Source organism: Macaca thibetana, chromosome 1 (assembly GCF_024542745.1).
Source record: "Macaca thibetana thibetana isolate TM-01 chromosome 1, ASM2454274v1, whole genome shotgun sequence".
NCBI classification, from domain to species: Eukaryota; Metazoa; Chordata; class Mammalia; order Primates; family Cercopithecidae; genus Macaca; species Macaca thibetana.
This window is the reverse complement of record NC_065578.1, coordinates 41625492-41641336: the sequence shown is the minus strand read 5'-3', so window position 1 is coordinate 41641336 and position 15845 is coordinate 41625492. Positions and strand designations below refer to the sequence as shown.

Here is a 15845-nt window from a genome sequence, read left to right as displayed (position 1 = left end):
CATGAGATGGTATCTCACTGTGGTTTTGATTTGCATTTCTCTAATGACCAGTGATGATGAGCTTTTTTCATGTTTGCTGGCTGCATAAATGTCTTATTTTGAGAAGCGTCTGTTCATATCCGTCACCCACTTTTTGATGGGGTTGTTTTTTTCTTCTAAATGTTTTTAAGTTCCTTGTAGATTCTGGATATTAACCCTTTGTCAGATGGATAGATTGCAAAAATTTTCTCCCATTCTGTAGGTTGCCTGTTCACTCTGATGATAGTTTCTTTTGCTGTACAGAAGCTCTTTAGTTTAAAAAATATGGAATGCTTCACAAATTTGCGTGTCATCCTTGCGCAGGGGCCATGCTAATCTTCTCTATATCATTCCAGTTTTAGTATATGTGCTGCTGAAGCGAAATTTTTGTTTCTTAATCAGTCTCATAAGTAGGCCTAACAGTAGCTAGAGACTCAAGTTTGATAATTTGAATGGAATTTTTTTTTTTTTGAGACAGATTCTCGCTCTGTTGCCCAGGATGGACTGCAGTGGCCTGATCACGGCTCACTGCAACCTCTGCCTCGTGGGTTCAAGCAATTCTCATGTCTCAGTCTCCCAAGAAGCTGGGACTATAAGCATGTGCTACCATACCTGGCTAACTTTTTTTTTTTTTTTTTTGTAATTTTTAGTAGAGATGGGGTTTCACCATGTTAGCCAGGCTGGTCTCAAACTCCTGAGCACTTTAAGTGATCTGCTCACCTCAGCCCTGCAAAGTGCTAGGATTATAGGTGTCAGCCACTGCACTGGCCTTGAGTAGATTTTTAAAAGTGAGTCCTAAGTTTGTAAAGCTGAGGTTCCAAAATGACCCAAATTGAGGATGGGTATAATATGGAAAGATGTCTACACAGGAAAGAGAGGAACAGACTTGAGTTTAAGTTCTGACTACAATTTGTTAGCTTTGCAATTTTGAACAGTTTCCTCATCCATAAAGTGCTCACCCTTTAGGGTTGTGAGGCTGTTCATAAGAGACAAAGTGAACAGGCTGGACCCAGTGGCTCACACCTGTAATCCCAGCACTTTGGGAAGCTAAGCCGGGAGGATCACCTGAGGTCAGGAGTTCAAGACCAGCCTGGCCAACATGGTGAAACCCTGCCTCTACTAAAAATACAAACATTATCTGGATGTGGTGACATGTGCCTGTAATCCCAGCAACTCAGGAGGCTGAGGCAGGAGAATCTCTTGAACCTAGGAGGTGGAGCTTGCAGTGAGCAGAGATCACGCCACTGCACTTCAGCATGGGCGACAGAGCGAGACTTCGTCTCAGAAACAAACAAACGAAAAGAGATAAAGTGGACAAACTTTCAATAAAGGATACTCATCATATATAACTTTCTTAGGTGCCTGGCCTAAGGAGCTAATCAAGAGGCTGATGTCTTATTCCTAAATGGCCAATAATTTGTCTCACCACAGAGATTAAAATAGATAAAAAACTTCTTTTTTTTTTTTTTTTTAATTTACTGCATGCTCTTTACAAACAGTGAAAAATAAAAATCTTCTCTTGTTACCAAGCTATCATTTATCCATCCCTGAAAGACTGTTCATTAATCCAATAAATATTTATAGGGTACCAATCATATGTAAGGCATTATAATCTGTGTAGTTATGGCCATTGTTCCTTAAGAAATATGTAGTATTGTTAGAATATGTTCCGAGTTGGACAGTTAAAATGATCTAAGAAATGCCCTTGAAGGGAAAGTGAAAGACTGTCTTATGAAAACATGTGATAAAGATTTAGAATTTAATTTAAAACTACAAAGGCTTGAAGGAATGTGAACAGTCTTCAAAAACTCATGAAGGGTGAGGACAGGGAAGAGATTTATTCAAATAATTCTGGAATACTAGACTCCCTTAGAAGGCCTTCCTTGAAGTTTGGGATAAACGGATATTTGTTTTCCTCTATATCTCCCCTACTAGACTGTAAGCTCTTGAAAAGTAGGTACCTTTCTTATCCATGTTTATGTCACTTTTCAAATAAGATCATTTTATCCCGCTAGACCAGTGTGGGCAAACTTTTCTCATAAAGGGTCAGGTAGTAAATATTTTAGACCGTGTGGGTCACGTGGTTTCATCACAACTATCAAATCTGTTACTGTAGCACAAAAGCAGCCATAATATATAAACAGACAGATACGGCTGCCAATAAAACTTTATTTATAAAAACAGAAGGCAGACAGAATTTGACCTACATGCCAAAGTTTGCTGACCCCTGCACCATGGGTATAAGGATTGTGTCTATTGTGCCTACCATTAAACTCTCAGTGTCTATAAGATTGCATATGAATATTGAATGTTGAATTTTAGAACCTTCAATAGAGGCTTATAGAAACTAAGTCCTTAATATATATATTTACAGAATCGAACCATAATTAAGAGGAAGTACTATTTTACATGGAGATTAATTTTAAACATTTATGTGGTTCAAAAAATTTAGTTGAATCTGTGTATGGCAGTTCTACATAGATTATTTTTAAACAAGCATTTGGGAGATGTTGCCTTAACTATTTCATGCTGTTGTATTAGGAAGAACAACTTTGCTCTCCCATGGATTGTACCTTAGTGCAGTTGAGATCTGATTGAACCAATAATAATGGATACATCTAATAGGGATAAATAAGTCTAGTGATACACAGGGCAGGACAACCGGGGTTTAGGGCTCAGGTCACTGAAGTTTAGTAAGTACTAAAAATATTAGTGTTTTCAGAAGATTATGTAATGTAATGCCTTTTTCTATTTACAGGTTGATAATATACACATTCTTTCTTTGCAGGGAAAAGTTAAAGGAGGAAGTTACCAGATAGCTCACATTGTCCACACATTTGTGGAGCCTATCATGAATTATCAAGTAGAGGAACTTAAATTCGTTTATTCCCAGGGCCAACTGAAACCCTTCCATAAAGCATGTGCCCACAAAAGTTACCTTAATGTTTTCTTCCTGAAGTAAGCTATTATGTTGCTTTAAGTCCAAGTTCTTCCCTCGTTCATATCGAAGCTCATTTTCAGCTGAGTTGCATAGAATCTGGAGCCGATGCAAATTCTGGTGAAGTTGTTGTACTTCCCCTTGCTGGTTGTATTTTAGTTTATCTCCAGATGACGGATGCTAAAGCAAACATTTTAAAAGAGAAAAAACAGACAATTGGAAAGAATATTGGTAAAACATGGGTTCAAGTTGTCAGAACCAGAATCGTCAGAATGTGATTATTCACATGTAAATGTTTTTGGAATTAGCTTATCTACAACAAACTACTCTTTTACATTTATGGATAGTTGATACATATTCATATAATACCTGTTATATTAGAGTGAAAATAACAATAAAATTATATTAACAAAAGCAGTAGGCACAGACAACTTACCTTATTTTTCATATCAATGATAGAAGCACAATTTTAGAGTAAAACACATTTAAAATGGGAAGTTCAAAGAGTCTATATGTTAAGAAGTAGAGTGTGAATGTGTGTGTGTGTGTCTGTGTGTGTGTGGTGTCCGTTGGCAAAAGGAAAGAGGAAACTTAGTAAGAGACCTTAAGTTTCTAGTCTTCCTCATCACTTTATTTCCCGATGATTCTTCTCCCATAAAACACATTATTTCAAGGCTGAATAATATTGCATCGTGTGCACACACACACACCACTTCTGCAGATCTCTCTTTGACACACTGGTTTCAAATCCCTTGGATATACACCTGGAAGTGGAATTGCTGGATCATATGGGTAGCTCTATGTTTAATTTTTTGAGGAACCTCCATACTGCTTTCCATATTGGCTGCACTAATTTACATTCCCACCCACAGTGTCAAAGTGTTCTATTTTTTCCATATCCTTGCCAACACTTACCTTTTGTCTTTTTGATAAAAGCCATTCTAATAGATATGAGGTGATATTTCATTGTGGTTTTAATTTGCTTTCCCTAATAATTCACAACATTGAACATTTTTTCACATACCCGTTGGCCTTTTGTATGCCTTCTTTTGAGAAAAGTCTATTTGCATCTTTTGCCTATTTTTAAATTGGATTATTTGTTTTCTTGCTATTGAGTTGAGTTCCTTATATATTTTGGATATTAAGCCCTTATCAGGTGTATGATCTACAAATATTTTTGCCCATTCTGTAGGTTGTCTCTTTACTCTGTTGATTGTTTCCTTTGCTGTGCAGAAGCTTTTTAACTTGACACAACCCTATTTGTCTATTTTTGCTTTTAGAGTCACATCCAAAAATTCTTTGCAAAGAAAAATGCGAAACATTTTCCATAAGTGTCAATCAATGGATGAATGGAAAAGAAAATATAGTATACACACACACAACACACACATGTACAATGCAAAACTGTTCAGCCTTTATAAGGACAGAAATCCTGTCATTTGTCATAACATGAATGAACTTGGAGAGCATTATGCTAAGTGAAATAAGCCAGGCACAGAAAGACAAATACTGCATGATCTCACATATACGTGGACTCTAAAAAGTTGAACTCATAAAGCTGAACTCACAGAAGCAGCAAGTAGAATGGTGGTTGCAAGGCTGGGGAGGGGAGGCATGGAATGGGAAGATGCAGTCAAAGGGTGCAAAGTTTCAGATAGACAGGATAAATTTTGGATATGTATTATATAGCATAGTGACTATACTTAATAATAATGTGCTGTATACTTGAAAATTGTTAGAAGAGTAGATCTTAAATGTTCTCACCACAAAAAAGTATGTGAGATGATAGACATGTAACTTAGCTTGATTTAATCATTTCACAATGTATACATAAATCAAAACATCTGGTTGTACACGACAAATACACAACATTTGTCAATAATCTTGAATAGGCTGGGCATGGTGGCTCACGCCTGCAATCCCAGCACTTTGGGAGGCTGAGGTGGATGGATCACCTGAGGTCAGGAGTTCAAGACCAGCCTGGCCAACATGGTGAAACCCTTAGCTGGGCGTGGTGGCACGCACCAGTAGTCCCAGCTACTTGGGAGGCTGAGACATGAGAATTGCTTGAACCCAGGGGGTTGCAGTGAGCCAAGATCATGCCATTGCACTTCAGTCTGAGTGACAGAGAGAGACTCTGTCTCAAAAAAAACCAAAAAAAATCCTGAACAAAGCTGTAAAAAAAGCACATGTATCAAACACCAGCAATACACTTTCCTATCAGGCTTCTCCAGTGAAATAAGAGAATAGTCATTTGGATTTTCTACAAAAGGTAGGCACAAGTAGGTATGCTGAATAGATAAACAATTCAATCTTATACAATTCAGTAGATAAGATATTCTTAGAGTTTCCTTAGTCCTGGTCCAGTATGCTCCTGTCTACAACTTTCTAAAAAGCCCATATCATTATTTTAGTTTTATCTTGCTTATGTCCCTAAAGTAACACAGAAGCCCTCAAGTCCTGTTAGCTCTTCAATTCCTACTTTGGTTTAGCTAGAAAGGCAATCTAAATACAATCTGCTTTTCTTTGAGCTGCAAGACTCTAAGATCCCTAGAAAAAAAAATCTTCAATGGGTTATAATGTAATTATGAATTTTTTTTTTTTTTTTTTTTTTTTTTTGAGACAGAGTCTAGCTTTGTCGCCCAGGCTGGAGTGCAGTGGTGTGATCTCAGCTCACTGCAACCTCTGCCTCCTGGCTTCAAGCAATTCTCCTGCCTCAGCCTGTTGAGTAGCTGGGATTACAGATGCGCGCTACCATGCCCAGCTAATGTTTGTATTTTCAGTAGAGATAGGGTTTCACCATGTTGGTCAGGCTGGTCTCCAACTTCTGACCTCATGTGATCCACCTGCCTCAGCCTCCCAAAGTGCTGGGATTACAGGCATGAGCCACAGTGCCCAGCCACTTTTTTTTTTTTTTTTTAACTTCTTCTAAAAAAATCCCCAGGATACATATGCAGAATGTGCAGGTTTGTTACATAGGTATACGTGTGCCATGGTGGTTTGCTGCACCTATTGACCCATCCTCTAAGTTCCCTCCCCTCACCCCCTACCCCCAACAGGTCCTGGTGTGTGTTGTTCCCCTCTCTGTGTCGATGTGTTCTCAATGTTCAACTCCCTCTCATGATTGAGAGAACATGTGGTGTTTGGTTTTCTGTTCCTGTGTTAGTTTGCTGAGGATGATGGCTTCCAGCTTCATCCATGTCCCTGCAAAGGACATGATCTCATTCCTTTTTATGGCTGCAAAGTATTCCATGGTGTATATGTACTATATTTCCTTTATCCAGTCTATCATTGATGAGCATTTGAGTTGGTTCCATGTCTTTGCTATTGTAAACAGTGCTGCAATAAACATACGTGTGCATATGTCTTTACAGTAAAATGATTTATATTTCTTTGGGTATATACCCAGTAATGGGATTGTTGGGTCAAATTGTATTTCTGCTTCTAGATCCTTGAGGAATTGCCATGCTGTCTTCCACAATGGTTGAACTAATTTACATTCCCATCAACAGTGTAAAAGCATTCCTATTTCTCCACAGCCTCACCAGCATCTATTGTTTCCTGACTTTTTAATAATCGCCACTCTGACTGGCATGAGATGGTATCTCATTTTGGTTTTGATTTGCATTTCTCTGATGATCAGTGATGTTGAGCTGTTTTTCATATATTTGTTGGCCATGTAAATGTCTTCTTTTGAGAAGTGTCTGTTCATATTCTTCACCCACTTTTTGATGGGGTTGTTTTTTCTTGTAAATATGTTTAAGTTCCTTGTAAATTCTGGATATTAGACCTTTGTCAGATAGGTAGATTGCAAAACTTTCCTCCCTTTCTGTAGGTTGCCTGTTCACTCTAATGATAGTTTCTTTTGCTGTGCAGAAGCTCTTTAGTTTAATTAGATCTCATTTGTCAATTTTGGCTTTTGTTGCAATTGCTTTTGGCATTTTTGTCATGAAGTCTTTGCCCATGGCTATGTCCTGAATAGTATTGCCTAGGTTTTCTTCTAGGGTTATTGTGGTTTTGAGTTTTACATTTAAGTCTTTAATCCATCTTGAGTTAATTTTTGTTTAAGGTACAGGGAAGGGGTTCAGTTTCATTTTTCTGCATATGGCTAGCCAGTTTTCCCAGCACCATTTACTGAATAGGCGATCCTTTCCCCATTGCTTGTTTTTGTCAGGTTTGTCAAAGATAAGATGGTTGTAGATGGGTGGTGTTATTTCTGAGGTCTCTATTCTGCTCCATTGGTCTATATTTCTGTTTTGGTACCAGTACCATGCTGTTTTGGTTACTGTAGCCTTGTAGTATAGTTTGAAGTCAGGTGGCGTGATGCCTCCAGTTTTGTTCTTTTTGCTTAGGATTGTCTTGGCTATATGGGGTCTTCTTTGATTCCATATGAAATTTAAAATAGTTTTTTTTCTAACTCTGTGAAGAATATCAATGGTAGTTTGATGGGAATAACATTGCATCTATAAATTACTTTGGTCAGTATGGCCATTTTCATGATATTGATTCTTGCTATCCATTAGGATGGAAAGTTTTTCCATTTGTTTGTGTCCTCTCTTATTTCCTTGAGTGGTGGTTTGTAGTTCTCCTTGAAGAGGTCCTTCACATCCCTTGTTAGGTGTATTCCTAGGTATTCTCTTTGTAGTGAATGTGAGTGGGAGTTCATTCATGATTTGACTCTCTGCTTGCCTATTGTTGGTATAAAGGAATGCTTGTGATTTTTGCACGTTGATTTTGTATCCTGAGACTGCTGAAGTTGCTTATCAGTTCAAGAAGTTTTTGGGCTAAGATGATGGGTTTTTCTAAATATAAAATCATGTCATCTACAGAGATAACTTGACGTCCTCTCTTTCTATCTGAATACCCTTTATTTCTTTCTCTTGCCTGACTGCCCTGGCCAGAACTTCCAATACTATATTGAATAGGTGTGGTGAGAGAGGGCATCCTTGTCTTGTACTGGTTTTCAAAGGGAATGCTTCCAGCTTTTGCCCATTCAATATTATATTGGCTGTGAGTTGGTCATAAATAGCTCTTTATTATTTTGAGATATGTTCCATCAATACCTAGGTTATGGAGAGTTTTTAACATGAAGGGATGTTGAATTTTATCAAAGGCCTTTTCTGCATCTATTGAGATAATCATGTGTTTTTGTCTTTGGTTCTGTTTATGTGATGGATTATATTTATTCATTTGTGTATGTTGAACCAGCCTTGCATCCCAGAGATGAAGCTGACTTAATTGTGGTGGATAAGTTTTTTGATGTGCTGCTGGATTCGGTTTGCCAGTATTTTATTGAGGATTTTTGCATCGATGTCATCAGGGATATTGGCCTGAAGTTTTCTTGTTTTGTTGTGTCTCTTCATGATTTTGGTATCAGAATGATGCTGGCTTCATAAAATGAGTTAGGGAGGAGTCCCTCCTTTTCAATTGTTTGGAATCGTTTCAGAAGGAATGGTACCAGCTCCTTTTTGTATTTCTGGCAGAGTTCAGCTGTGAATCGGTTTGGTCCTGGGCTCTTTTTTTTTTGGTAGACTATTAATTACTGCCTCAATTTCAGAGCTTGTTATTGGTCTATTCAGGGATTCAACTTCTTCCTGGTTTAGTCTTGGTAGGGTGTATGCGACCAGGAATTTATCCATTTCTTCTAGATTTTCTAGTTTATTTTCATAGAGGTGTTTATAGTATTCTCTGATGGTAGTTTGTATTTCTGTGGGGTCAATGGTGATTTGATGCTTATCTCCCTTCTTCTTTATTAGTCTAGCTAGTGCTCTATCTATTTTGTTAATTTTTTCAAAAAACCAACTCCTGGATTGGGTACAGTGGCTCACGCCTGTAATAACAGCACTTGGGAGGCCAAGGTGGGCGGATCACGAGGTCAGGAGTTTGAGACCAGCCTGACCAGCATGATGAAACTCTCTCTACTAAAAATACAAAAAATTAGCCAGGCATGGTGGTGCGTGCCTATAATCCCAGCTACTTGGGAGACTGAGGCAGGAGAATCACTTGAACTCAGGAGGCAGAGGTTGCAGTGAGCTGAGATCATGCTACTGCACTCCAACCTGGGCGATATAGCAAGACTCTGACTCAAAAACAAAAACAACAACAACAGCTCCAGGATTCGCTGATTTTTTGGAGAGTTTTTCATGTTTCTAGCTCCTTCAACTCTTCTTTGATCTTAGTTATTTCTTGTCTTCTGCTAGCTTTTGGATTAGTTTGCTCTTGCCTCTCTAGCTCTTTTAATTGTGATGTTAGGGTGTCGATTTGAGATCTTTCTAGCCTTCTTATGTGGGCATTTAGTGGTATAAATTTCTCTCTTACCACTGCTTTAGCTGTGTCCCAGAGATTCTGGTACATTGTCTCTTTGTTCTCATTGGTTTCAAACAACTTCTTGATTTCTGCTTTAATTTCATTATTTACCAAGGAGTCATTCAGGAGCAGGTTGTTCAATTTCCATGAAATTGTGTGGTTTTGAGTAAGTTTCTTAATCCTGAGTTCTAATTTGATTGCACTGTGGTCTCAGAGACCATTTGTTATGATTTCAGTTCTTCTGCATTTGCTGAGGAGTGTTTTACTTCCAATTATGTGGTCGATTTTAGAGTAAGTGCTATGTGGCACTGAAAAGAATGTATATTCTGTTGATTTGGGGTAGAAAGTTCTGTAGACATCTACTAGGTCCATTAGATCCAGAGCGGAGTTCAAGTTCTGAATATCCTTGTTAATTTTCTGTCTCATGGATCTGTCTAATACTGATAGTGGGGTGTTAAAGTCTCCCACTATTATTGTGTGGGAGTCTAAGTCTCTTTGTAGGTCTCTAAGAACTTGTTTTATGATTCTGAGTGCTCCTGTATTGGTTGCGTATATATTTAAAATAGTTAGCTCTTCTTGTTGAATTGTTCCCTTTACCATTATGTAATGCCCTCCTTTTTCTTTTTTTGATCTTTGTTGGTTTAAAGTCTGTTTTGTCAGAGACAAGGATTGCAATCCCTGCTTTTTCTGGCTTTCCATTTGCTTTGTATATTTTCCTCCCTCCCTTTATTTTGAGCCTGTGTATGTCTTTGCATGTAAGATGGGTCTCCTGAACATAGCACACCAATGGGTCTTGACTCCTTATCCAATTTGCCAGTCTGTGTCTGTTAACTGGGGCATTTAGCCCATTTACATTTAAGGTTAGTATTGTTATGTGTGAATCTCATCCTGTTATCATGATGCTATTTGATTATTTTGTGCACTAGTTGATACAGTTTCTTCATAGTGTCATTGGTCTTTATATTTTGGTGTGTTTTTGCAGTGGCTGGTACCGGTTTTTCCTTTTCATATTTAGTGCTTCTTTCAGGAGTTCTTGCAGGGCAGGCCTGGTGGTAATGAAATCCCTCAGCATTTGCTTGTCTGGAAAGGATTTTATTTCTCCTTTGCTTATGAAGCTTAGTTTTGCTGGATATGAAATTCTGGGTCAAAAATTCTTTTCTTAAAGAATGTTGAATATTGGCCCCTAATCTCTTCTAGCTTGTAGAGTTTCTGCTGAGAGATCCACTCTTAAACAGATAGGCTTCCCTTTGTAGGTAACCTGGCCTTTCTCTCTGGCTTTGCTTTTTTCCTTCATTTTTTCCAGTTTTTTCCAGTTTTTCCTTCATTTCAACTTTGGAGAATCTGATGATTATGTGTCTTGGAGTTGATCTTCTCGTGGAGTATCTTAAGGGTGTTCTCTGTATTTCCTGAATTTGCATGTTGGCCTTTCTTGCTAGGTTGAGGAAGTTCTCCTGAATAATATCCTGAAGTGTGTTTTCCAGCTTATTTCCGGTCTCCCTGGCTCCTTCTTGTACTCCAATCAATCGTAGCAGAACCGTCACTTTGGAATTAGATAAGTGTGTGTTTCAATCCTGAATCTACTACTTATCAGTGGGTGATCCTGGAAAGATTACTTCATCTTCTACTTCAATTCCCTCATCTTAAGATGTGGATAATAAGGATTACTGCTGAATGGGGTGATGAGTTAGTAAGATAACACATGCAAGCACTTAGCACAATGTCTGGCACTTAACAAGCACCCAATAATGTTACCCATTACCTGTTGATGCTTCCTAACTTTCCTTTAACTATCTTCATTTCCCATCTGCAAACAACCTGGAATGCCTTGATCACCATTCTACCTTCTTGTTTAACCATTATGTAACAGCTTTTAACAATTAATCCATAATCAACAGTCTATAGGTTAACATACCAAAACAGAGATACTATATACAAGAGATGCACCCCAGTTTTACCAAGGGGACAAAGGCCCAAAAGTTTTAGCTTCTTTTGAAGGATGGAAAAACCAGAACAGTAGTTCTTCTCATCTACATTTTCCAGTTCAGTCACTCTGCCAGAGTAGAAATGCAAATTATTTTTCAAGAAAGTCAACTGTTGGAGCAGCTAGCTACTAGACAAGCAGCCAACAAGAGTCTCTATTTTTTTTCCCACCATATGATCCTGGTAGAAAGTTACTGCAGAGCATATACACTCAATCAGGTTACTAGGAACCACCTAAAAGAGCAAGGTAAGTACACAGGGGTCTTTTGTTTTTTTTCTCAATCAACAGATCTATTAAGCCAATTACCCTTTCTTAGTCTTCATTTATTCGTCTATAAATTAAAGACATAAGACCAGATGATGCCTAACATCTTTTCCATCTTAAGGAATTACAAATTCCTTAAGAATTAAAATAAAACAAATTGGAACTAGCCTTAACTATCCTAATTTTATCAGTTTTTAATATTTTAAAAATTTAAATATTTTATTATTTATATATTTTAATATATTTAATATAAATAAAGTATTTTATTTAATATATTTAATATAAATAAAATATTTTATTTAATTATTTAAATATTTTATTGTTTAAAATTTTTAACATTTTATTTTAATAAAATAAACATTAAGTACAAATGAACTTCATAAAATACTGGTCCCAATGACAAGTTCTTTCCTACTGTGGCAATAGGGTGAAGACTACTGGCTAAGAAAATATTTGATAATCTTTGTGATCACAGTGTTCAGCTTCTGCTCAAGCCTCCGACACTGGCCAATGTCCACTGACCAATGTCTATCTGGAGCTGTAAAAGTAATCTCTTCTTAAATATTTGATGTCGTGTTCCCTTTTGGTCTTCTGAACAAATTCAGTGACTCCTTTTCCTTTCACAGGTGTATCTAAATCTCCTTATAGGTATATATTTTCCCTGTTTACTGTGACTTCTCTAGTTTTCAAACTCTGTATCTGAATCCTTTCAAATATATTTTTAACTTCCTTTATTGCTCCTCTTTCTTTTTCTAAATGTATACTTGAATCACTTTTCAAATGTATATTATCAGCCTTCTGCAGTAGGATTACTTATGAGTACAAAGGCCTCCCTTCTGTGGATCTCAAAATAATTTCTGGAAAGGTGTATGTAGGGAAATCTTAATTTGTATAAGAGAGAACCTGTAAAATTGAGGTATAAGAACCAAAATGTGGCTGTAGTCACTCTTTTTATTTTTCCTACAGGCAGATCCCTAGTAAAATAGCAAAAGCCATAATTAAAATAATAAAATGTCTGTCGTCTTTTCCTCACTAAAATGAAGTACTCTGTCTACTAGGCTACATATCAGAAATGGAAAATGTGGTGTATCCCACCATCCCCAATCCCAACTGGCTAGGGCAGATGTCAACAGTCAATCAGCAATTTTCCTGCTGAGCTTAGATGGAGTTTACGAACATTTTATAATAAAGGGCATCAACTGATGGATTTAGTTCAGATTTTACTTGCTATTTTGTTATTATTCAGGCCATGGTTATAATATTGCTCACACATATATATGATAACTCAAAGAGTGTACCTGGATTGTTTGCAATACAAAAGATAAATGCTTAAGGGGACGGATACCCCATTCTCCATATGTGATTTTTATGTATTGTATACCTGTATCAAAACATCTCATGTATCCCATAAATACACATCCCTACTATGTACCTACAAAAATAAAAAAACCATATATATGAAAGATGGTATTTAAAATGATGCTGATACTCACAGCCAATCAGAGGAAACAAACCCAGTCAGGGTGTGTGTTTATAGCACCTACCTGGGCACCACTGTCATCTGAACTATCCCCAGAGCTCTGAGACTGAAGGAGGCTCTGATTTATATGGCTCAGCTCTTCTCTAAGCCTCACAACTTCCTCAGGCTTCATGGTCAACCGCTGTTCTTTTTCTTCATCTTTCATATCTTGATTCTGTTGTGAGCCCTCCTCCTTCTGTCCCTCTCTTGGAAAACTGCCCTCCTTTACTGACTCCTCTGGAATTTCCTTCTGCTTTCTTTCTCCTAATTTGGGACTTGGTGCAAATATAAAAATACAATCTATCAAAATGCTTATTATAGTAGTAGAATTGGGAGGAAAAAAGCTACAAGTCAAGACAGTATTGCAAACAAGATTTTCAACCTGAATTCTATAGCACAGCAGTCATCTTATTCTTAAAAATAAACTTTAAAAACATAAGTCAGTCAGGCACAGTGGTTCACGCCTGTAATCCCAGCACTTTGGAAGGCCGAGGTGGGCGGATCACCTGAGGTCAGGATACTGAAGACCAGCCTGGCCAACATGGTGAAACCCCATCTCTACTAAAAATACAAAAATTAGCCATGCGTGGTGGTGTACGCCTGTAGTCCTAGCTACTCAGGAGGCTGAGACATGAGAATCGCTTAAGCCCAGGAAGTGCAGGTTGCAGTGAGTCAAGATTGTGCTACTGCACTCTAGCCTGGGTGACAAGAGTGAGACTCTGTCTCAAAAAATAAAAAATAAAAGAAAACCCACAAATGACTCATATTTTTTACTTACACTCAGGGAGATGACCCATCATAGGTTTTCATTTATAGCCAAACCACCAGTTTAAATGAGTTTTATGCTTTTTCAACTTTTAGTATGGCATTGAGCAGACACAGGTTATAATGATTTTAATAAGCACTGGCCACTTTGGCAGGCACTAGGGCTTCAGGAGGACATGATCTCTGTCCCAAGGAGCTTACAATTTAGTGAGAAATGAGTAGTAAGTAATACAAGGCCTGATGGATGAGTAGGCACAAGCTAAACAAATGTAAAGGGAGGAAGGAGTGTGTATGTACTTGCATGTATGTATGGATGTTGGGGAGGGTGGGTGTTGGTATAAATGAGAACATGAACAAGCAAAGGTGTTCCAAAATGATTTAATAAATAAGATATGTAAAACCCCGAAGTAAAAGAGAGAAGGTGCTTTAGAAAGATTATTTAGACGCCATGTGGCAGGGAAGCCATTTGACAGACTGTTGTAATAATCCATGTAATAAATAACAATAAATAAAACTATGATGAATTCTGGAGATATTTAAAAGACAGTATTGATAAGGTTTGTCATTTATTGGATGTGGCAGGTAAGGGAGAAAAATGAATCATCATGACACCAGGATTTCTGACTTGGGCAAATGGGCAAGTGGATGGTAGACCAACATGGGGGAATGTGGCCATAGACTGACTACAGAGATGTCTGTGGTGAGGATACAGACACAGAAGAATGTGAGCAGAAACACTGGGATTGGATAAAATGAACCAGGGAGAAGGGGGAAAGTAAGAGGAGGCAGATCATCCTAGAGAGAAGCCTAAAAACTTGTAAGGAACAAGCAGAGGAGGTGAAAGCCACAGAAACCAAGAGGAGAGAATGCACCTTCAATGGTTAGAGAGTGTAGATGACAAGGAGAATGAACACAAATATGCTGGTTTTATTTTTATTCCCTCAATCTTAAATTTTGTTTTGAGTACCTTGAAACCTAGCACAGCATGCTTCATAGATTATAGCTGGTGATCAGATTCTTCCAGAAAGCAATTTGGCAGTACAGATCAAGAGCCATGGCCGGGTGTGGTGGCTCACGCCTGTAATCCCAGCACTTTGGGAGGCGAGGTGGGCAGATCGCCTGAGGTCAGGAGCTCGAGACCAGCCTGGTCAACATGGCAAAACCCTGTCTCTACTAAAAATACAAAAATTAGCCAGGTGTGGTGGTGCATACCAGTAGTCCCAGTTACTTGGGAGGCTGAGGCAGGAGAATCTCTTGGACCCAGGAGGCAGAAGTTGCAGTGAGACGAAATTGTACTACTGCACTCCAGCCTGGACGACAGAGGGAAACTTTGTCACCACACACACACACAAAAAGTCATAAAAATGTTCATACTCTTTGAATAATTGCATCTGAATGAATTTACTGCAATAAAATAATTCATAAGAAGAAAAAAGATGACTACAATAATGCTCATACTAAACAGATATGGAAATGGCTAAAAGAATTAAAGATGCTTCAACTTAAAAGTGACCTCAAGAGTATTCATAAACATGAAAACTACTTATCAAAGTAAAATTGTGGCACAAAAACCAATAAACATATATGTATTCATGTGTGTATGTACATACATATATACACACTATGGGAAAATGTCTAGAAAAAGCTGGAAAGGAACAGGGAGAAAAATTGTATCTAGGGAGTGCTTTATTCCTTTTAAAATTCCTCTAATACTATAAAGAAAATAATTAAATATTTTATTTTGAATTTAGCAGTTTTAAAAAGACAATATATTCAAATGATGCAAAACAGTATGAGATAAAGGGTAAAATGCCTTAAATTTTTTTTATAAAACAACAATGAAAGTTTCCATCATTTATAAACCCCTTTCCGTTTCTTATATCCAGTGGAAGCTAGACACACATTAAGACTGGGAAAATGCAAATGTATACCGTGTGTGTGTGTGTGTGTGTGTGTGTGTGTGTGTGTGTGTGTGTGGAGTCTCACTCTGTCACCCAGGCTAGAGTGTGGTGGGGCGATTATAGCTCACTGCAGCCTTGAACTCCCAGGCTCAA

At 37.8% G+C, this 15845-nt stretch overlaps 1 protein-coding gene and 1 non-coding gene across 15 annotated transcripts in view; both read right to left on the bottom strand.

Annotated features, from left to right (window-relative positions):
- The window catches only part of CCDC30 (coiled-coil domain containing 30), a 189862-nt gene that overhangs the window by 84451 nt on the left and 89566 nt on the right, over window positions 1–15845 (bottom strand). For 11 of the 14 annotated variants that reach the window (XM_050797818.1, XM_050797856.1, XM_050797836.1 and 8 more), the window contains 2 exons: window positions 13052–13301; window positions 2957–3136 (listed from right to left, as the gene is read on the bottom strand). In XM_050797818.1, coding sequence (XP_050653775.1) covers window positions 2957–3136; window positions 13052–13301 — 430 coding nt within the window. The remainder of the gene's footprint in view (window positions 1–2956; window positions 3137–13051; window positions 13302–15845) is intronic. The other 3 variants (XM_050797901.1, XM_050797922.1, XM_050797913.1) reach the window with 1 other exon arrangement.
- On the bottom strand, window positions 298–400 carry LOC126944468 (U6 spliceosomal RNA). Its single transcript, XR_007722065.1, has one exon. It is a non-coding gene; the product is annotated as a U6 spliceosomal RNA (small nuclear RNA).